Below are 23326 nucleotides of genomic sequence, written 5' to 3'. Positions count from 1 at the left end.
AATTAGACGAGTGTTTCTCAACCTTGTCAACTTTAAGATGTGTGGACTTTGACTCCCAGAATTCCTCAGCCAACTTGCTGGCTGGGGAATTCTGGAAGTTGAAGTCCACACATCTTAAAGTTGACAAGGTTGACAAATACTGAATTAGGTGATATGCATTCATGTACCAGGTGTTCTGTAATGCCCCTGCCCCCACTTTATCTAGAGAAAAGTCACTGTTTTGGGGCCAGTTGCATATGACTCTTTTGAAATTGTAATTGTTCTAAATTAGACTATGACAATTACAGTATTGGCATTTTAACATGAAGAAATCAACCTTTTGTCTTTGTTTTTAAGAATCCAAATCCTGGATGAAAGAAACTGAACCCACTTGTCCTTCTTGAGGAGCATCTTTCTCTCCCACCCACCCACTTTTCTGTTTTTCTAAAGAAATTGCACACTACGTACAGAGTAGTGATTTTTCTGGATGTAATGGTTTTCTGGACTCATCAAGTATCCTGGGAGATCTATCAAGATTTGTTTTCTTTGCAACACCACTCAGAACTCAAGAGGAAGCTGAACATCCTGACCAAGCCTCTAATGGTTTAGCCTTTTGAACATCGCATGCGTGAAGTTATAATATTCTCTCCAATTATCCATCGCTGAGAAAGGATCCTAGAGGAAAAGCTGAAGGCAGAATTCAAGGTTGTTACATTCCTAAGTAAATAAGAAACATACACAAGGGCATTGATTAGCTGCAACATTATGTTCTATTAGAAAAAGAAGGATTCAAAGTACTTCCATTATCCTGGTGCACCTGGGTATTTTGTACAACAAGGTCAGTATTTGGTTTTAACACATCATCTGGACTGCACACATCATGAGCGTACAGAACCCTGGCTCTTTAAAAAAATCTGCTCTGGGAAGTTGACAAAAAGACAGCAATGGCAAGCCACTTCTGTATTGTTTCCAAGAAAATGTCATGGATGCATCCATGATGTCACTAGAAATGAAACTTAACTTGAAGGCAACATTACCTTTTTATTTTTAAATTTAGCAATGTAATTCTTTCAGGAGCTCTCCAGATGTGATGGGATTAATACGCCTGGGAATTAAGGGTGTTGCAGATCCAACGACACCAGCCTGGAGAAACTTATTGTAGACATTTCTGAAGAGGCATCATAAGGGACATATCTCATTTCCTTCCATTCTACACCCACAGGGGATATCGGGAAAAAGAACTGAAGAGAAATTGGGACCACGGACAGCTCTTGGTGGAGTTAGGCACCCTTAAGCTAATGTTTCTCAACCTTGGGAAGTTTTAAGATGTGTGAACTTCTGGGTGCTGGCCAGGGAATTCTGGAAGTTGAAGTCCACACATCTAAAAGTTGCCATGGTTGAGAAACACTGCTTTAAGCTGATGCAGAGTGATGCTTTAGAGGAGTAGGATGATGGGATTGAAACCCCCCTCTCGGAAGGATCAGCAATCTGGAACTCTGCAGGAATGCCTGCACTAAAAGGTGAGGAGATGCTGCAGTGTCCCCTTGAATTTATTACTAGGAACAGAAGCTTTGCAGCTTACAAGCAGCATATGGGCAAGAAAGGAAACCCGGCTTGCTTGCCCTTGGGCTCAGTCTTTCTTGCTCATTTCCAGGGTTAGGCATTTTTAAAACGGCCCATCAAAGGCTGCAAATGATCCCCAGAAGAATACAAATGCTGCTTTGAAGGGGAATAAAGCTCTTTTGAAGGAGGCTGGAATTGTCAATGCTCAATTAAAAATTAACAATCCATTCGGTGGGCTGAAGCAAAGTCGTGAGTCTGCCAGACAGCCCTTAGGAGTCAGAAGTTTTTCAGTCCTCTTGACTGCCATGATACATCTCTCTCTCTCTTTTTATTTATATTTATATTTATGTTTGAGGAAGGAAATATATCACCAACTTGCATGAATCAGTTGGGGGGAACCATTTCCTTCACTTCCATCTCTATTCAAGTGGTTTGTTGCCAAAATACTGATCAGCTGGACTGATTTCTGTTTTTAGGGTTGTTTCTCCTACTTCAATAAACACATTAAGCTGTAAACATGCTCTTAAATGCTGAAGCAGCCTTTGTGTTTTGATAGTGATGGTATTTAATAGCCATGGTGTAACAGAGATTCTCAACAATAAGAATTTTGGTTTATTTTCTTCTTGAGTAGTGTCAAAGTAAAATATGGATAATACTGAAGAGCATGAAGGGGAATATCGGACCCCCAACTCAATTTGCCATGTGCTTGGTTGCTCCAAGTGAGTGTATCATGACTCATATTGCCCACATTAGAAGTCTCTGCAATTGTATTGACTTTACCTGTCAAGGCAAAAGATACACTGCTTTAATACTGAACAACTCTTTGTTCTCATAAACCTTTTCTTCACGTACTGTACATGAGTATTCAATAGCTGGGCAAGCTGAATTTGATCCCGCGGTGTGGTGGTTAGCTCTCTCCATCTCCGATAAGCATCAGATATTCCCGCCTGACTAATATAAATCACAATCCTGTGGAGATCAACAGGAAAGTTCCTGTTGTAAATGGGAATATTGTATGTCGTAATCTCCATTTAATAGGGTGCTGCTGTCAGCGACACAGACTGGTGCAAAATAAAGACAACTCAGATGACTGGTCTTAGGACCAGATCCATTTTTACGAGCCCTTGAAAGGAGATGAAAACACACACCTAGTGTGAATATGCCCCTGATCCCAATAAATTTAGAATGTTGAATGGACAGAGGGAAAGAAAGAAAGAAAGAAAGAAAGAAAGAAGGAAAGAAAGAAAGAAAGAAGGAAAGAGAGGGAGGGAGGGAGGGAGGGAGGGAGGGGAGGGGAGGGAGGACTGCATACTGGAATATGGTTCTGATTGGTTGGATGCTATGATATCATAGGCTCTCTAGTTCTCTCCCTGGAGCAGATGTATAAGATTTTTAAAAAAATGCATATAATAACGATCGGATAGCAAATATCAAAGCAATGAAACACCAGTCTTACAAATTACTAGCAAATGTCATTATCCAAGAGCCAGCCCTTATATTGGCAAAGCAACAGCATCCATGCACAGGAAGGAGGTGTCAGCAGGCTCAGGGGAAGCCCTCAGAGTTTGCAGAAATAAAAGAAAAGGCATCTTAGAGTTGGAGGGAAGAAGACCCCAATGATGGATAGAAAGGAAGAAAGTGACAGCAATCCACTTCCACACCATTGCGGAAAAACTGCCCCAACCGGTCCATGAAATCATCAGAACTTTTCCCTCCCTCTTAACAAGATGCACGGAAGGAAACATGAGAAACGAATGTAAACCTGTCTCTTTCACCACCAGAGGGCAAGATGGTTTAACCTAAACCAAATCTCAGCCCCACAATTGCTGCAACATGGGCTGTCTGTCTGTCTGTCTGTCCAACCATCCATTTTCTGTCTGTCTGTCTGTCTGTCTGTCTGTCTGTCTGTCTGTCTATCTATCTATCTATCTATCATCTATCACAGTTAGATAGATCACATGTACAAAATGGCTTTTCCACAGGTGTAACACCTGTCCGATGATAAAATATCTGGACCAGGGAAGACAAATTGGGACTGCATCAAAATACCCCACTGTACAGTCCTCCTGTTCATGACGTTCCACTCCATATTCCCCCTGATTTTTTTATCTCTCTGCCATCCACAATAGTCTCTGAGCATACCAGACCTATGGAGTATGCTCAGTTTTCATCGGACCTTGCTCAGGTTTAGAGTTGGTTTTTAGCCATAGTAAATATTTTCTTTGGGTGGATCTGCTGCCAAGTCCAAAATGGAAGGCATTATTGTTAACTAACCGCATCATTATAGTTAGAAAAAGAAGGGAGAAAAAGACTGGTTAATTTGTGATACTGTATTGGAATAACAAACTTTATGTACAGCACTACACATTTTGGGTAGAGGAACTGTTGATACTATTAAATCATTTGGTTTAAGCCTGGTTCACTTATTGGGCTAAACTGTGATATGTATACTTTAGGCTTTTGGTACAATTTCCAGCTATTTCCCACTGCAAAATGGCATTTTTAGCCATTGTTTTAAAAGAAGTTACGATCAGAGGGGTTCTGGAAACTGGGGAAAAAAAGGAGTCCTGACAGCCACAGGTTGTCTTCCTGTCATCTAACCCTCATGTGGTTTTTTTGGTTTCAATTTGCCACACTGTGGGAGCCCCTCCGCTGTGATCTATTCCGTACATCTTGGTTAGATAACGGCTTGTGGTTTGTGTGAATCCAGCCTTATAGAACATCTTGTTAGCTACTTCTCTGGAAGCTGACAAGCGGAGCGCGTGGATGGAATTAATTTTGGATCAGACAGCTGGACATCTTTGATCAAAGTCACATTTGAAGTTAGAAAAGATGTGCACAAAATATTTGTGAAGAGGGGGAAAAAAATGCAGGACAAAAAGTTAAGGATTGTGATCAGCAGGGAACCCTGTCTGCCTGTCCAGCACTGTGACCCCAGAGCCCCAGACTTGCTTCAGCAAAAGGTGGCCACCTACCTGCTGCAGGGTAGGCTCCATTTGTTTGGCCAGCACCTCCCATCATCCCCAGCCAGCAGACCAAGGCCAAAGCAGCTGGGGATGATGGGAGTTGTGGTCCAACAGCTTTGGAAAGCCATGGACTGGCCTGGGATGCTGCAGGGAGCCACATCTGGCCCGGATAGGCATGTTTATTAAGAGAGAGGGACAATGTGGTGGGGTGGTTAGAGTGATGAATTGAGCCCGGGGAATCCTGGGTTCAAATCCCCACAACTCTGAAATTGGGTGATTTGGGGCCATTCACTATCTCACTGCCTAATCTACCTCACAGGGTTGTTCTGGGGATAATCCATGTTGGTATAATTCTCTCTTAGGCAATAGTCCGCACCTTTAAGGGGGGTCTTGATCAGTGACCCCAATGTGTTGAAAGAGGAGTTACTGGCCTGATTTTTAGAGGGCAGAGAAGAGCCCCATCCATCCTTCCCCACCGGCTGGAAGTGCCTTCCGCTTAAACTAGGACTGCAACTCCCAGCATCCCCAGCCTGATGGTGGGGGGTCGTGGGTCCTAGAGTCGTATCCTGACGGGAGGGCACCAGGTTAGGGAAGGCTAATCTAGAGTGTTTGGATATTAACCCAGAGTCCCCTGTATAAAGGATTTAATCTGCTTTGAGACTCATCCATGTTGTAGCCTCAAATAAGTTGGGAACAAGCAAAATTGTAACGAAGCAAATCAATATTCTTCTTACCTATCCTTCTTCAGGACGATGCCCACGTTCCCTTACCCTCGCGAAAATCTCATCAGATAGGAAAGAGAGGGGAGACTGGAGAGCAACGTTCCCAAACCTGAGCCCTTAATTGGCAAACAATTTCCATCAGCTCTACCCGGCATGAACAGGAAGGGGTGGCTAGAACTGTATTCTAACGATCTGCCGGGGGCACCTGCCAGTTCGAGAGGAAAACCTGCCAGAATCTCTCCCCTGCTCGCTGTTTGCATTCACACAACCTTTGTAACCTGACTACATTATAAAACCCGTCTCCTGGGTCCACCCAATTCATCCCACCCTAACCTAACCAAAGGAATTGGGCTAGCCCAGGGCTCCGAGCCACCAAACCAACCGGGTTAAAACTAACCAAGTTCGGCAAGTGGGGCGAACCCACCAGCCAGGTTTTGGACGGGCCGGCGAACCCACGCACAGCCCCAAGGCTTCCTGGTCGGGCAACCGGGAGGCCGCAACGCCCAGGGAGCCTGAGCTGTAGGGCTGGACCAAGTCTGCGCTGCAAAAACCCGGACGACCCCTAGGTGGCTGGCTAAAGAGGCCGAAAGGGAACCCATCCCTGCCCCTTAGCGGCCGTCCGGGGTTTTGCACCCTACCCCTGAATGAATGAATGAGGGCACTTTTCCAGACCCCGCCCCCCTCCAGGTCCCCGCCAATCAGAAGCCTCCCCGCCGCCGCCTCCCTAATTTCACGGTCCCGGGCCGAGGGGGCGCGGCCTGAGGAGGGCGCTCCGCCAACCAGCCGCCTCCCCCGCTCCCCCTCGCCCGCGGTCCCGCCCTCCCCGCGGCGGCTCAGCGTTTTAAGAGCGCGGAGTTGGCTCGGTTGCTTTGCGCGAGGACGGCTTGCTCCGGCAGCTGTTGCGCGTCCGGCCAACTCCAGACTCGTCCTTGCGCCCCCCGCCCCAACCCGGGCTTTCTCTACAGAAAAAGTGAGCTGACACGGGACTCTCCTTTTGCTCCGGCCCGTTCACACGTTCGCCTCCTCCATGCAATAAATCCGCCATGCTGCTGCCAGTCTTGGCCGGCCTCTTCTTCTCGGCTTGCGGGGCGGCAGCGGGCACCCAAGAGGCCCCCCCGGGCAGTCGCTTCGTGTGCACCTCGTTGCCGCTGGACCCCGCCAACCCGGGTTGCCCGCTGCCCCCCGTCCCCATGCAAGGGGGCGGGCTGCCTCCCGAGGAGGAGCTGAAGGCCACCCTGTTGCAGCTGCGGGAAACTATCTTGCAGCAGAAGGAGACCATCGGGAACCAGCGGGAGACCATCCGCGAGCTGAGCGGCAAGCTGAGCCGGTGCGAGGGTTCCGGCAGCAAAGGCGGCGCGTGGAGGAAAGAGCTGGGCAAGAGCAAGGACACGATGGGCGACTTGCCCCGCGATCCCGGGAAGATCGTCGACCAGCTGAGCCGCACCATGCAGGCCCTCAAGGACCGCTTGGAGAGCCTGGAGGTGAGGCCGGGGGAAGAGAGGCCGCGCGGGGAGGGTGGGAACGCGGGATAAGAGCCCAGAGGGAGACTGGCCTGCGTGTGCGGAGGGAATCTCTCCGCAGTTACCGAAAACTCGGGGTTGGGGTACGGAAATGGACGCCTTGGACGGGGCGGAGGAGACCGGAAGACCTCCCGAGTCCCTTGCCACCCGGTGGTTAGGAGACCCGCGGGATGGGAAACGCGCCGTAGCTGTCCGTGGTGCTGAAAGGCGACCCCGGTTGGAGGGAAGAGCGACCGAAATCCTTGTGGGCTGACCTGGGGCCAAGGCGGGTGGTGAAGGTCCTGACCGCAAGGACTTTTTTTGACCTTGCAACTTTAGTCTTAAGGGCCGCTTCGCGGGCGGAAGGGTTTTGTCTAAGTCTAGGCTGCAGAAAACAAATTGCGGGAGCCAGGAGAAAGATCCGTGCGTGTGCAAGACCAGACTGAGCCTGTAATCCTTCCACAGCGTTAACTGTGATAGGGAGACTCTGAGACGGTTTAAATATCCGAGCGTTGCACGGTTAAGGTTTCATTTGCATTCCCCTTTTCTGGCTCTGGAGCAGTGTTTCTCAACCCTGGCAACTTGAAGGTGGGTGGAGTTGAAACCCACCCATCTTCAAGTTGCCAGGGTTGAGAAACACTGCTCTGGAGCGTCCCAGTTTGCACCCGGGTCCTATTCTGTTTGGTATTCTTGCAACAGCCTGGCGTGGAGACCTAGTGACTGATCTCAAGGTTGCTTAGTCAGAATTGGGGCTGAGATCTGACCCCAGGTCTTCCTGATCTGAATCCAGTACCCTAACTCTTATACCTTGCAAGCATGGTGGCCGAACTGAGCTTTCCCCAGCCCTCCAGGTCTCTTGAAACTACTTTCCCAGGAAGAGATCCGGCTTAAGGAGACCTTGCTGTTTGGAGGGAATCTTTTTCTGAATGGCAGTTCTCTGAGTGGGGAAATAGCAGAAGATGCCTTACACACATAGGCACACACACACACACCCCTAGCAAAGAGGGAAGTTTGTGCGATATGATGCTGGTTGGCTCATCCCACCCAGCATGGCCGTTCTTGCATGATTATGACTGATCCTTTGCTAATGTCACTCGCTCTGATTTATTAACGCAATAATGTAGAGCAGCGATGGACAGTCATGGAGTTGTACATCTTTCTTTTCCCGCAGGAGTTCAATGCGTATTACATGTTTCTCATCTCACCCCGTTGTATCTTCACAATAACCTTGTGAAGGGGTGTGTGTGTGTGAAATTAAAAAGTGGCGATGGATTGTGGTCACCCCATGATTTCATGGTCAAAAGAGGAAGGGAATCTCTACATCCTAGTCTGAGCTCTAACATTGTAAGTCTGCCATATATTAGAGATAGCTCTGTATACAGTTATGCATATGCTGTGGTGTATAATATATGCGTATAACGCGGTGGTGCTGCGGGTTAAACCGCTGAGCTGCTGAGCTTGCCGATCAGAAGGTCAGCGGTTCGAATCCGCGTGACGGGGTGAGCTCCCGTGGCTAGTCCCAGCTCCTGCCAACCTAGCAGTTCGAAAACATGCAAATGTGAGTAGATTAATAGGTACTGCTTTGGCGGGCAGGTAACGGCGTTCCGTGTAGTCATGCCAGCCACATGACCACGGAAGTGTCTTCGGACAAACGCCGGCTCTTCGGCTTTGAAACGGAGATGAGCACCGCCCCCTAGAGTTGGACACGACTGGACTTAACGTCAAGGGAAACCTTTACCTTTACTATACTGTTACATACAGCTGTCTGTTAGGAAGCAGGATCTGATATTAACCCACTGAGAAGGGCTTAAATCCTCTCTGTATGATGCTTCAACCTACGTGTTGCAACATATCTAAAGCATACATTTATTTCTAGTCAATATTTCTGGATGAGTTTGTGGATTCATTCAAGGATCACTCAGCTTTGAAGACCTCCTCCTACTTATACCTGCACCTCTCCTCTTATGCAATTGCGTGGTCATTCATCGTTTCAAACCTGCAGGCTCAAATTTTTGTCATCCAGAAGTGCATCTCCTCTTAGAGGATATTGTCACCAGCTAAATATACACATAGGATATTATCAGGAGGCCAATCAATGAATGTCCAGTGGGACATTTTCACAAACAAGCTTCATTTCTCAGAAACTCTTGCTCACTCTCAGGGTCATCTTTATTGCATTATTATTATTATTATTATTATTATTATTATTATTATTATTATTATTATTTTAAATAAAGGCTTTAAATAAGTCACAATCTTGAAATTCTTTGCAACGAGTCACTTTTAACAATTGCATTAGGGACAGAAACGATCTTTTATTTCAGGCAGACAGAGAAGAGACCGGGGGGGTGGGTGGGCAGGGGGCTGGAGAAAGTCAGGGCTGACCATTCACAAAGCAAAGAAATAAACCGATGGTACTGTACGTCTGGTTAAACGCTTGGTCTTGTGAAAATGGATTGCAAGGAGTAAAATCTATCAAGTTTTATGTGTATAAATTAAAGAAGGCATTTTCTCTCAGTGGAAATGGGGAAGAAAGAGACATTCTGTTTGTTTTCATTTAAATGGATTGAGATTTGTTCAGCTTTATTTTCCTGCCCATTGTCCGTCCGTCCTTCCTTCCTTCTCATTTCCACCTCCTTCCTCTTCCTCTCTTTCCTTCTTTCCTTTCCATTCATGCTGAACAGATTATATTTTTCTTTTTCTTTTCTTCTATCCTAAGTGTAAATGGTGTTTCTAATTAATTTTGCTAAAAGCTGAGCAGAAGTTAACTACTGAAAACATGATGGGTAGACAGCCATTGGGGGAGAACGTTTATTAGACCCCTGTTCCCACCACCCCTTTTCTATTTTTTCCTCTGTTGCTTTTTGTCCATTGAAGTCCATGGTCCAATAAATATCAATGTTTGGAGAAACCCCAAATATTCAAATAACTTCTGGAATTGATTCCTTCAACCGTGTAGTTTTACTGTCTCAGATGGAAAGGTCTTCAGTTCTCTGATCATTTCAAATACCCATGTGGGGGAGATGGGCAGTGATAAAAATATGATAAATAAATAAATAAATAAATAAAATGTTGAACTGTACTTTAGAATTCAGCCTCCTGCATATGCTCCTACCTTCCCCTTAAACCAGACTCTGCCTAGAATGGATGCAGCTACTTCTGTTTGCAATTCCAGCACTCATTAATGAATATCTGAGGTTGCTTTCTTAGCCAGGGTTCTTGAAGGAGAGGGCTGAAAGCTCTTCATAATCCATATGAAATTCAGTCTGTCTAAATTGGCTCTCACGGTTCTTTGAAGCACCATCCCTGTGGCGTGGGGGAGTCCCATAGTAATAAAATATCAAAACTGTAACTCTTAATGGACAGGTCTATAATGTTGTAATTCCTGCTTGTCTCCCAAAAGCTAACATCTTGGTAATGTGCATTGTGTTTTGGAAACTGTCTTGCATTATTGAGATTTTTGATATATCTTAATGTCCCGGACAGTTAGATAAAGGGAGCAATGTTTTGCGCATAGATGACTTGTCAAAATGACGGGATGAGAAAGTGAGTTTATTTATAAATGTTATAGATCTTTCAGTTTAAGGGGACGGTAGCTGGGGTCCTAGGGCGAAAATAATACATCAGCAGTGCAAATATAAAATGCAATATAACTAAAGCAGTGGAACATTGTCCATAGACACTGAAGCAGTCATCTCGCAGGGCCAATGGAACCATAACTGATCATCTCTGAAGGCCTTCTGAAATAACCAGGATTTTACCAATGTGTTTTGGAAGGCCATGAAAGTGGGAGCCAACTTTACTGTTACTGTTCAGCATTTAGTATCTGGTTCCTGTGTTAACTGGTGTACATCACATCTGAATTGTAGATATTTGTAGAACTATCATTTGGGGAATGTTTGCCCAATTTCAGGTTAGAGGGAATGACCCTAATAAAATACTTTTGTATGGCCCATTTTGGCCCTATCAAAGTTTGATTAGTATGTGGCAAAGCAGTTGCCCACATTTCCAAAAAAATAAAAATGAAATATTGTAATAAGGATTATGGATGATGATGATGATAATAATAATAATAATAATGCAATTTTCTTGTTAAGATAGAAATTTAGATGACAGATCTTTTAATGTTACTGCTTTCTTAGGCTGCTGGATTATTATGGCTGAATCCTGTTTGTCTTACAAAACTGGGCTTAACTTGAAAACAGTACCCTTAGAAAAGACCACTCCCCTCATGGCAACCTCCCACTGTCTTATTCTGGGCTATAAATCCCAGCATTCCCAGCCTGCTTGGCCAATGGACTTCCGAGTTTTAATCAGCACAGTTCAGTGACACCATCACGATTCAAATTCTTGGAATTCTACCACTCCTGTTGGCTGAAAATGCTGGGATGGGGTTTACAGTATAGTCCAGAGTATCTGGAGGACACCAGACTGAGGGAAGCTACTGCACAACATAGCTGACCTTCCATCTGCTCCAGATGCTTGGACTACAGATTCCATAATCCCTTGCCATCAGCTGTGCTAATTGATGTAGATGGCAATTGTAATCCAGAACATCTAGAGGACCCAACAGTGCATGTCTCTTCAGGTATGACCCACTGGGTCAGTCTTTAGAGGGTGTCCTTCCTACTGGTCTTCAAAAAAAAAGTCAGAAGCTTTGATTATTCCATTCCAGTTTTGCAGCTTTCCAAAATCCATGGTTAGTGAGTCCTTAAGGCCAAGCTGATACACCATCTATTGTGTCTGGATGGTTTTAATTCACTATTTTTTTATGGTTGCATGATTTATGGCCATGCATCTATGTGTGTAGGGTTGATCCATCTTGCATTTAGAGGGGGGTAGCGGGGGCATTTGCCCTCCCACAAATAACTGGCTACTAGTCTTCTGTGCTCAGCTGGTCCTCTTCTGTTCAATGTCCATTTAAATCATAATGGAAATTAAAATCAGGTCGAGTTCCTTGGCATGGAAGTTAACTCCATTCAAGCAGTAGGATGTTATCTGGATCCCCTTTCAGAAATCTACCAATGGACACAAAGCATTCCTACACTCCTTTCTAAAGCCCACTTGGCTCCTTCAATGGAATATATTTTTTTCTGGCATTGCTAGAGATGCTCTCAGCTTTGCTTTTGAAAGAACAGCGTAGCACGCATTCTCCTTATAAATAAGTAACAATGTATGGATGTCTGGCTGCATGAATGTGTTGAACCATGTGGCTATTGCTAGTATCTGTGGCTGGCTTTCCCTGTTGATTCTCTCATGTTTGTTTGTCTCTTTGCAATGGCTTTGGCTGTGATCCAACACGGGAGATGCTGAGAGAGGCGGGGGGCTGTCAGCTGAGACTAATAAAAAAAATCTAGAATCCCTCCAGCCAGCTGTTGAAACGGAAAAGGTGCCCTGAATCTGTCTCTCCCTCCCAACTCCAGAGAAATCTATCCACAGCAATCCAGATTTTGTGGCATGCATTTCTGATTGTTAGATCACAGAGGCGGAATATGAACAGAGCTGCCTTTTGTACAAAATGATCCCAAATGGCTGGGGAATTTGGGAGTTGACGTCCACCCATCTTCAAGTTGCCAAGGTTGAGAAACACTGGCCTGGAGGTTCTCATGTGGAATTCTGGGAACTCTAGCTGAGAAATCAGAGCCTGGTGGGTCTTAAAACATGTATAAGGGGGGGATATTGCTTTAGGATAAGTATAGCAAGAGAAATGCCCTCAAAAATGGCTTTTATTATAAAACAGTAGAAAATTAAAGTACATTTCTCTTTAAAGATGAGTGGTATTTAGAAATGAGGGAAATTGCTTTGGTCAAAGATTTCCCAGATCTCTTTCAAAGATCTTTGAAAATAAAACCTTACAATTTAGGATAGGTTTCAAGACACATCACTGATACAGCTAGAATTCTAGAATTGCTAGAATATAGCTAGATTCTAGAAGAGCTAGACTATAGCTAGAATTTCAAAATTCTTGAACTTTGCTCCCCATTTCCCAGCTACATTGATGAAGTTTTTCCCAGTAGGTTTCCTAACTGATTGCTGGGGTCTGTTCAGTTGTCATTCTGGGTAGAAGAAATGAACATGGATGTTCAGTAGGCTTTTATCATCCCATAACGTTACCTCTGCAAGTAAGAATATTATCACATTTGTTTTCTTTGTTTTTCTGTGTTTGTCTTCCTTTTTACCTGCTGCAGTTTTAGTTTTTGGCCAGATGTTTTATGCATGTATGTATGTATTTATACGGCTGCCCATCTCACACAAAGTGAATCTGGGCGGCATACAACAACTGATAAAACAATAAACCTATAAGAGCAGTCATTATTAAAAAATGTAAAAAATCACAAGGCACAAGAGAGAATGAGAAGAGATGTTTCAATAGATGAACCTGAAAAACCTGCCAAGAAAACTGCAAGGACTTGTCCGGGCAGTCTCCGAGAATTGGAGACAATTGAATGGATTTAAATAACCATCCATCCATCCACCCACCCTAAGGAAAACGTCTTGAGTTTGGCTTCTGGAATTCTTTCTGATCTCTTAATAAGAATTCTGCCCTGGTAACATAAGCAGGGAGGAAGCAAGAGGTCAGCTTAGGATGGGGGTGTCACCAACTTTCTACGCTGTTGCTCAACTGCCTCCCCATAGGGATTTCTTGAGGGATTGGGGAGCGGGGGGTTCTTCCTGATCAGGTCATTTCCAATCTCAGTCTTCCTTTTGCCAGTTTCTCCTCCTCACCCCACCAAATTTGCTCCTGTTCTGTTAAGTTTTGGGAGAGTTGTCCTGCTGGCAGAGAGAGTTCTGACATTCCATTGGGTAGAACAGAATGAAAACAATCTGTTCCTGTGTAGACATCTGTGGCAGCATCTGCCTTGTGGAACAGCCCCCCCTCCAGAGATCCAGATGGCCCTGACCCTATTGGTCTTTTGTAAGCTCTGAAGAATGGCCAGTTTCCCAGTGTCTGGGTCAGGCTAGCCCTGTTGTTGATGATTTGTTTTTTGATTGGAAGTTGTCATTTACTTGGGGTGCTTATTGTTTAAATTGTTGGGTTTTAGTCTTTGCACACCGCCTGGAGTCACTGTTGTGAGGTGGGCAGCCATATGCATTATTTAAATAAATCAGTAGGCATGTCGTAGGCACCCATGCTTGTGTGTATGAGCTGTATTGGTGTATTTGCAGTTTTACACACACAGAGAGAGAACAGTAAGGTGCCTGATTAATTAAACAAATGAATTTGGTCCTCATCTCTTGTGGTATGTGGTTTTGTGTCTTTCCCTCTTCTTGAAGCACCAGCTTCGGGGCAATGTGTCTTTTGGAGCCCTGCCCACTGACCTTAGAGAGATGCTTCAGAGGAGGCTTGGAGACCTGGAGCGCCAGCTGCTAAGCAAGGTGGCTGAGCTGGAAAATGAGAAATGGTTGCTTCACAACGAGACATCCACCCATCGGCAGAGGACGGAAGCCACCCTGAACGCGCTCCTAGACAGGGTGTCTGAATTGGAAAGAGGTAAGCTTGATGCCCCTTCAAATCTTGTTCTCAGGAATGTCTTGCATGACAAGAGCATCAGAAAATTCATCCAATGAATGTTTGGTGTGACTGATACATTGGCTTTCCTCCCTAAAAGGCAACATCAGTGAACCTTGTGGATGGTTTTCTACTTCCACCTCCTGTGAGGCCAATGGTGCATGCTTTAATTTCTATCCATCATCCATCCATCCATCCATCCATCCATCATCTCCTCTCAGAAGTGTTAGGTTGATGGTGCTGGTGACTTCAGTGGAGTGAGCTGAGGCCAAATTTTCCACCCTTCCCCTGAAATGAGGAGAACTGTTTTAGAACACACACAAACAGCCCCACCTACAAAACCAAGGGTGTCCATAGGATATAGAAAAAAAAGTCAAGATAGAGGCTGTTGTCAGGAGTATAGCTGGTGAGCTGGAGGGGGCCCCTATCCAGGGGGAAAAACGCATGTGTAGTTTAGAGGCCTTGAACTTTCCTTCAGAGAAACTCAGAGCAGACCCACCTTGAGTGTTGGGTTTATCTGTGTGGGTTTCTCATGCTCTTTCAGTTTGGCAGGATTTTCTATCTACTAGAGCATTTAATAAACACTAGAGACCAACTCACTGTCTCAGCGTGGTACTTTGCTCTCAGTTAGGACAACTGTGCTGGTATGTCTCTAACTCCACCTTTTTTTTTTTTGCGTGTTGCATATAAAAAGGTGGAGCTTCAATAGCCCCTCTGTAGCCACGATCCTTAATTTTTTTTTTATCACACCCTGTGGACCCCCAAGCAGCTGTGACACAGTCCAGAGAGAACCTGAGTCTGGGAAGGCCACACCTGGGTCATAGGTTAGGACCTGCCCCCTCTTTTATGCATTACATCTTGCAGCTGAAGGCCCCTGTACATTCCAACAGCAATCCGTCACTTCTGGAGAGCACTTGGGTGTTCAAAGCACTTTTGTCATGGCAGATTTGTCATCCTTCCAACCCCCTTGCTATGCTCTCCTGCTTGAAGTTCGGGAGTGAGGGAGCATAGGCAAGACTGAGAAATGTGGGCTTGTCAAAGGGTGAGTTTTGACCTAAATTCTTGGCTGGCTTAGGGATTTGCATTCCTTTCTGTGATTTCTACAGGATGATGCAGAGTAACAGCATTCTTATCTCTTGAAGCGGATATTTGTAGCTCAGCGATGAACTGCGGAGTCCTCAGTGCTCTCTGAGCCTTGCTGTTTTCTTGCAGATGTTTCATTGCCAGACTAGGCAACATTTTCAGTGCGAAGAGGGAGTGGGCCTTGCTCTCAGTTTATATACTGTCCAGCTTGTGTTGGTGGAGGTGTGGTTCTCTTCTTGGGAGTTTCTTGATTGGGCTGTTGCAAAATGGATACCCCCTCAACTTGATCAAAAAGTGCCTCAACAATCAACCCACTACAACCCAACCAACAGAAGCTATGATAAGGATAACACTACCATGCATCAGAAACATCTCAGAAACTACCAACAGTCTGTTACAACTGCATGGCATCACCGTAGCACATAAACCAACTAAAACTCTTCAAAACTTCTTAAGTAAACCAAAAGACATGGTAGCCCAAGAAGGAAAAACAGGAGTTATCTACAACATACAATGTAAGGACTGTAACAGCCACTATGAAAGACAGACAGGCAGAAGACTAGCAGAGCACATCCACAAACACCAACTAGCAGTCCGAAGTCTATGAAAACTCCTTAATCTCACAATACATGGACAGACTCAACCATAGCTTTAACTGGGGAACTGTGACCATCCTAAACCAAGCCAAATCCCAAAACGCCAGGGAATTCCCGGAAGCCTGGCACTCAGACAAAGCAGCCATCAACAGACACACAGAGGTAAACAACATTTACATACCATTCAAAAGAGACAACAGAAAAACCAAAAGACCAGGACACTCCCTTGCCAGCAATCAACACCCAGATATGCAAAGATTAACACTAGGATTAACCCCAGAGGAACTATCAAACAGCACGATACATATAAACTGAGAGCAAGGCCCCCTCCCTCCTCGCACTGAAGACATTGCCTAGTCTGGGAATGAAACATCTGCAAGAAAACAGCAAGGCTCAGAGAGCACTGAGGACTCTACCTTCCTTATCTTTTTTTCTTGCATAGAATCCCTATGACCTCTCCTGCAGTTACGATGCCAGACTCTATTTCCAAGGTTTCTTAATAGCTAACAAGGCAATTCTAATCCTCCTCTAATTATTGATATTTTGATGCTCTGAAGAGGATTCCTTTCAGGCAGCAGGACGTCACCTCTGACGAGAAACTCCACGGGAGGAGAAAATTCCTCAACAGCTGAAACTCGCAGACACACTGCCCCTAAACCTGCGAGTTCCATACAGAAACATCACCTTTGCCTTCCTAAATTTGTCCAATTCTCTTGAAAAGCCCTTGAAACTAGGGGCTATTACCACATCTGGTGGCAGTCAAGTCCATAAATTAAATTATGCCTAGTAAAAAAGAGATGATTTTCTTTTTCCCTTGCTAGGAAGTAAGAGAGGCAGCTTTTTCATCTTCCTTCTAAGCAGTTGCTGAATTTCAATTCAATTCATTTCAGAGGTCTCCAGATCCACATATTTCAATAAAGCAAAACTTAATCCTTCCTCCTCCTCCTCCTTGTAATCTATATTATGATCATAGAACTTCTTCCTCTTCTTCTTCTTCCTCCTCCTCCTCCTCCTCTTCTTCTTCTTCTTCTTCTTCTTTTTCTTCCTCCTCCTCCTCCTCCTCCTCCCTCCCAATCTATATTATGGTCGTAGACTAGCATATTATTTCTCCTTCTCCTCCTTCTCCTTCTCCTTCTCCTTCTCCTTCTCCTTCCTCTTCTCCTGCTGATTTAAGTAGCTTTCATTTTCGACTGACCCACTCTTGGATGACATAGGCTTTAATTAATATCAGATTGTTTGTCTCCTTGTCAGCTAGGTAAGAAATTGGTTATCACTCTAAATGTTATGGACTGCAGCTCCCGCAATCTTTTGCCGTTGGCTGGTGAAATAGGACCAGCCCAAAGCATTTAAGAAGTACCAACTGCCTATCCTCTTGGACTGTGCTATCTTATACAACTTTAAGACTGAAATCCTCTGGTCCTTGGGAGGGCAGTGCAGGGACCATCTGATTTATTTATTTATTTATTTGGATTTCTCTTGCCAAGGTTGGAGAGAAATCTCCAGTTCTGACGATGGAAAGCCAAGATTCGCTCTGCACCTATCAGCCTTGTGGGGTAGTCCAGACAAAAAGCACACTGGGAAGTACTAGTTCTAACTTTATTGTAAGGTCACATTAACAGAATCTTGCAAGTCTGAAAGGACATCTCTCCCCCTGCTCACCTTTACAGTCCAAGAAACTAGGGAGGGTCCCTTCTGAGACATTTACCATGCCCCATTCCTTCTGCAGGCTCGGCTGCCTCTTATCTGACTGTTGTCTAGTCTGTGGCTCTTCCCTCTGTCTCCCAAGGTCATTCCCTTGGGAGTTACATTCCATCACCTCCTTATCAGCTTTTAGGTCAAGTTCTTCTACCCCACCTGCCCACTTCTGGGTTGCTTCCAACTTTGGCAGGGGGTATACATCTATATTATGGGGCTATCAGGAAGGGGTGAGTCTTCCAGTTGCCAGTTAGTTAGTACTGATGGGAGCTGAAGTGCTAAACATCTGAAGGACTTCAGATTGCCTACACTTCCTGGACAGAGAAGGGCTTTCCCCATCATCTATTATATCTTTTTCAGGGACCCTCAGATGTTCTGCCACTCATGTATTGTGTTACTAAGTTATAGAACCCACCCACCCCCTTCCCACAATCTGAGGCTGGAAGTAAGATTAATAGAGAAGGAGATGGGAAGATCCTTAGATGAAAACAGACTCTTGGCCTATATAAATTGTTGGTATGTAATGTTATGTGGGAATGATCTTGGGAGACAGGGGGAAGAGATGCTGCCTATGGAACCATCAGATAAGAGAAGACATAGCCTGCAGCTGCATAACAGGCAGGGAAAGAAACTCAGAAGAGACTTTCCCTAAATTTCCAGGGGTAAAAGAGGCGGCGGGAGATTGGTACTTTTGGACTCACAAGATTCTGTTAATGTAGCTTTACAGTAAATTAGCTCATTTGCTTGTGTTTCCTGTCTGGTCCACCTGGGAAGGCTGGCCTATAACCTCTCAGCTTTGCAGCTGTCGTTTCCAATCCTGTATCAATTGACTTGGTGAATTAGCACAAATGCCTCCAACGAATTGGAACTGATGCATATCATGAGTCAGCACCAGTGGGTGATCATGACTCAGCTACAAAGCATGGAATGAATTGGCGAAAAGGCATGGAATGAGTTGTCAACCTGGCTAAAATTTTAGCAGCTGAAGAACCAGCTAAAATCTCTTGATTAGGGGCAATCTTGTGTTCTATGTACATAATTTTGTTTATGGCCCTTAGGTACCAGTGCTTTTAAAGCGCCGGATGAATTCAAAGTCTCCCTCCCTCTTCGCACCAACTACTTGTATGGGAAGATCAAGAAGACGCTTCCTGAGCTCTATGCCTTCACCGTCTGCTTGTGGCTGAAATCCGGCGCATCCCCTGGAATTGGGACTCCCTTTTCTTATGCTGTTCCGGGACAAACAAACGAAGTTGTGTTGATTGAGTGGGGGAACAATCCCATTGAACTCCTGATTAATGACAAGGTGGGGCACAGGCTAAGTTTCCTTTAAGAAATCTGATCGGGGCAGGACAGATTCAGCATTGAATGAGTGAGGAGGACCAGGGCCCTTTTGCTGAAAATTAAAAGGCCAGCCTCAGAATATATTTTTCAATTGCCCCATAAATATAGAATGTCTCTCCAGTAGTTGCCAGGCTTGGACATTTTAATGTGGGAAAATCCTTGACTGTACAAGGCAAACTTACTGTGTTGTGAACTTGATTTAATTTACATTTACTCCCTCTGTTTCCTCCCTCCCTCCCTTTCACCCCCTTCTTTATTTTAACTTCCCTACTTTTGAGAATGTGGCCAAAGGCTTGGGAACTGCTAGTTGGGGAATTCTGGAAGTCGAAGTCCACCCATCTTAAAGTTGCCAAGGTTGAGAAACACTGGGCTAGATATAGCAACATAGCAACATAGAAGGGCTTCCCTTTTACTTGACCACAGTTGGGCCACAGGAAGACCTCCAGTGAAAATTTCAGGACAGGGCAGGGCTGTCAGTCCTTGAAGGTAAATCCGATGAGTAATCCAATGTCATGTAGGTCAGTATTACTTTTATTGTAAGGTTGTAGTAACAGAACCTTGCAAGTCTGAATGCGCTTTCTCCTTTTCTCCCTTTAAATTCATAAGAACTAGGTAGGGTCTTGTCTGAGATGCTTACTCAGGTTACGTTTCTGCCCTGGACTCTCCATCCTCTTTTATCTGACTATAGCAGATCTTCCTCCTGTCCCTCAAGGCCATTCCCCTCTGCCCTTCCCATAGTCTGGTATGGGAAGCATGGGTCCTCTAGATACCCTGGACCCAAGTCACTGATGGCTTGACTTGTGAGATATCAGATAAGACACCCCACCTTACTTGTCCAAAGGTAAACTGTTGGGCTGACCAAGCTGTACAGCCACAGTTGCAGGGGAGCTCCATTCGTTCAGCAGGGATTTGATGGCTCCGTTGTTTAAAGCCGAATCGTTTTAACGGAACCATTGACTGGGGCAGCAGGTTGTTTTGTTGAAAACAAAACCTTTATCGGGAGGAGAAAGTTGTCGTGAGAAGGAAGCAGGAGAAAACACATGGCGCTATGAGAGTCTCATAAACAATGAATCCCTGGGAGAGTTGCATGTGAGTTGCTAAGTGACACATGCATCATTCTGGAATTGCAACAGCGCACCATCCTTATGCACAGGATTTAATTGAAGCCCAGGTACAGAATGTGATTTTAATCCCTGAGCCTCTGCTTTTAACGATGTGAAAATTAAAAAAAAAATCACAACGATTTTTATGGTTTTCTTTGGCAAGGTGGCCCAGCTTCCTCTCTTCATTAGTGATGGAAAGTGGCACCACATTTGCATCACGTGGACAACGAGAGACGGGATGTGGGAGGCCTTCCAGGATGGAGAGAAACTGGGGACTGGAGAAAATTTAGCTCCTTGGCATCCCATTAAACCTGGAGGAGTTTTGATCCTTGGGCAGGAACAGGTGAGCCATAGCAGAGAGTTTTGGTTGGGTTCTCTCCCTTACCATCTTCCTGCATGCGGGAAAAAAAAATCCCTTCTTACTCCTATGGGTGGTGTGTGTCTTCCTCAACCTGGGGTCCTCTACCAGAGGCCTGGGAGTTTGAGGGTTCTGCGCAGGATCTTAGCTGTTCCTGGCTCTGCACTCTTCTGGACAGGGAGCTCAGATGTTGCTCCTGGGATCTGTTGGAGCCACTCTCCCAGCTTGGAGGTCACAGCCCTGAGGGCTTCTACCACCACTGGGACCACTTTGGCCTTCCCTTTCCACATCCTCTCCAGTTCCTCCTTCAGGCCCTGGTCCTTCTCCAGCTTCTCACACTCCTTCTCCCTGATGTTGCTGTCACTTGGCACCACTATGTCTATCACCACCACTGTCTTCTGGTCCTTGACTACTACCACGATGTCTGGTTGATTGGCCAGGACCTGCCTGTCCGTCTGGATCTGGAAGTCCCACAGGACCTTAGCCCTGTTATTCTCCATGACCTTCTATGGAATCTCCCATCTGGACTTGGGAGGGCTAGCCAGTTTCACACTGGAAATATATAAATGCATACACACACACACACACACACACACACACACACATGCACTAAGAGTCGACAATGACTTGATGGCACATAATCAATCAATCAATGCACCAACAGTGAAAGAATTTCAGAAAATGTCCAATTCTTTTCCCAGCAGAACTGTAGGAGGACAGGAAAGGATGGAGTGGATTCTGACATCTACTTTGTTTGTCTACTCAGTCCTGAGATCCAACAGCTGAATCTGATGCAAAAAATAGAAAATGTGTTGGAGGACCAGAACTGAATAGAATCACTGCCTTTCCATGCCCAGTTTCTCCACCTGTCTCCCATCTTTTTTAAATTTATAATTTATGTATAAGATAATACGATATGCATAATTTATTACAGTCTGATGTAGATGCTGTTATGATTGAACAAGCTGGGAATCAGAAATGCCTGAGTGATCTATTGCAAAGTACTGAGAGATCTACCTGTAGATCTCCATCTCCATCTTCTAGCAGGATCTTCTCTTTGAAGGAGAAGATGATGTCCAAAGAAGTGGCTACCAGGCTGTGATTTCAGCAAAGAGATGGCTGGAAGAGCGGGAGGGTAAATCCGGATATGGATGCTGAAATCCTGCAAGACTGCATCTAAGGATCCTCAAAGTGACTTCAAAGTGAAATTTCCAAAACCCCAAGAGATTTGGTGATCTTGTCAGATTTGTCATTCTTTTTAGCTGTCTGGGGGTAGAGAAGCTATTTTTTTCCAGGATTTAACTTGTCTGCTTCTTTTAAGCAAGGACATTAGCGTGGTCCTAACAGATTGTTTGTTTTCCTTTGTTTTGAAGGATACAGTTGGAGGGAGGTTTGATGCAACCCAAGCTTTTGTTGGAGAAATGTGTCAGTTCAATATCTGGGACAGAGTCTTAAAGCCAGACGATATTATGAAGATTGCTAATTGTTCGATCAACATGCCAGGCAACATCATTCCGTGGGTCGACAATAACGTGGATGTGTTTGGCGGTGCCACCAAATGGCCTGTAGAAAGCTGTGAAGAACGTCTCATTGACTTATAGCCATGGCCATTTCCCATCCAAGTGCCCTGTTTTCATTAAGACAATCTTTGATGCTCTGATATCCCTCTTCATTTCCTTGTACTATAATAATATTAATTATGATTTTATTTTTTAAATCCTGCTTAGTTAGCTGCCCCCCCCCAATATACAGTTCCACACATAAAGCATAGTTCTCCAGGGATGTGTGCAAAAGTCCTCTTGGAACGAATGGGAAATTGGCACACGTTTGATGTCTTCTGGTGGCTGAGTTTGCACATCCAGTGTGCTGAACCCAGCCCTGGCGATTTGTAAACTATGTTCTAAGGCTTAAGCCACTGTTAGAACAAAGCCATTCTGGCTTGCTCAACAAACTATGGCCAGAACAAGTCATGCTCAATGTGTGACCCCAACCAATGAGGTTTCTGTGATGGCCACATGGGCAGGGAAATTCTGGGAGATGAAGTTCACAGACCTGGAGACAGTCCAGTTTGGAGGAGGTGGGTTACTAGCCTGAATTTCAGGCCAACTCAGACTCTGAAACTCAAGTGACACTTCCTGCTGGAGGTGTGTTCTAAAGCTTCCTCTGGCTGTGGAACAACACCTCAAAGGAGTAAATCCATACCTCGTGCAAATCTTTTACTCTTTCTAGCCACACTGTATCTGCCTTCACCCAAGAAGTTAAGATGAAATGGGGTTGAGGCGATTTGCGCTTCAACAAATTCTGGGTACCTGACCATTATCTTAACTTGATGTAGAACCAGGCCATAATGCTAAGCCATAATATGATGTATTTATTTAGACATGTGAATACAATACTTGGGTTTTGTTACACCGGGTTTGGACTTTGGTATACTGGGTGAACTTAGTTGTGGTGTCAAAAACAGGTGCAAATGATGGAGGGGAGCCATTAGGGGTAAGAGACCTGGACCGCAAAAATTGAGTTGACTGCTAGTTGCCAGAAAAGCAATGGAGGAACCTCTTTGCTGCCATCTAGTAGCCTTACAAAATGTGGCAGTCCAGATTTGCTAGCCCTGGGAGAAGTCTAAAGAGTTGGACTCATAATTCATGGTTGCAGTTAACTTGAATGCTTAATTAGAACCCACTAAAACTGTTACACTTAGGTCTGTCGTTGGGTTGAACATCCCAATGCTGATGGCAAAGGATGGTTGGAGCTATTCAGCAGTACAAGTTCCTCAACCTTGGTTTGGCTAGTTCTCTTCCCCCCTACGTCCCCTGAAATATTTTCTCCCTGCACCACTCCTCTCTCCCATCTTTTTCCTAGATTTCTTTCCGGTCTCACGAACTAGCAGGATGGAGAAGCAAGTCTGTAT

General features: G+C 45.0%; 1 protein-coding gene across 1 annotated transcript; it reads left to right on the top strand.

Annotated features, from left to right (window-relative positions):
• The first annotated feature begins 6273 nt into the window (after positions 1 to 6273).
• On the top strand, positions 6274 to 23090 carry NPTX2 (neuronal pentraxin 2). The gene is made up of 5 exons (XM_063314727.1): positions 6274 to 6711; positions 14005 to 14221; positions 18672 to 18916; positions 20221 to 20400; positions 21789 to 23090. The coding sequence occupies exons 1-5, from the start codon at positions 6274 to 6276 to the stop codon at positions 22014 to 22016; spliced, it is 1308 nt and encodes a 435-aa protein (XP_063170797.1). The 3' UTR covers positions 22017 to 23090.
• The last annotated feature ends 236 nt before the right edge of the window (positions 23091 to 23326 follow it).

The sequence above is a fragment of the Candoia aspera genome, chromosome 14 (assembly GCF_035149785.1).
Source record: "Candoia aspera isolate rCanAsp1 chromosome 14, rCanAsp1.hap2, whole genome shotgun sequence".
In the NCBI taxonomy this organism is placed as follows: domain Eukaryota; kingdom Metazoa; phylum Chordata; class Lepidosauria; order Squamata; family Boidae; genus Candoia; species Candoia aspera.
Note: the sequence above shows the minus strand (reverse complement) of the source record. Positions and strands in the feature narration are given on the sequence as shown.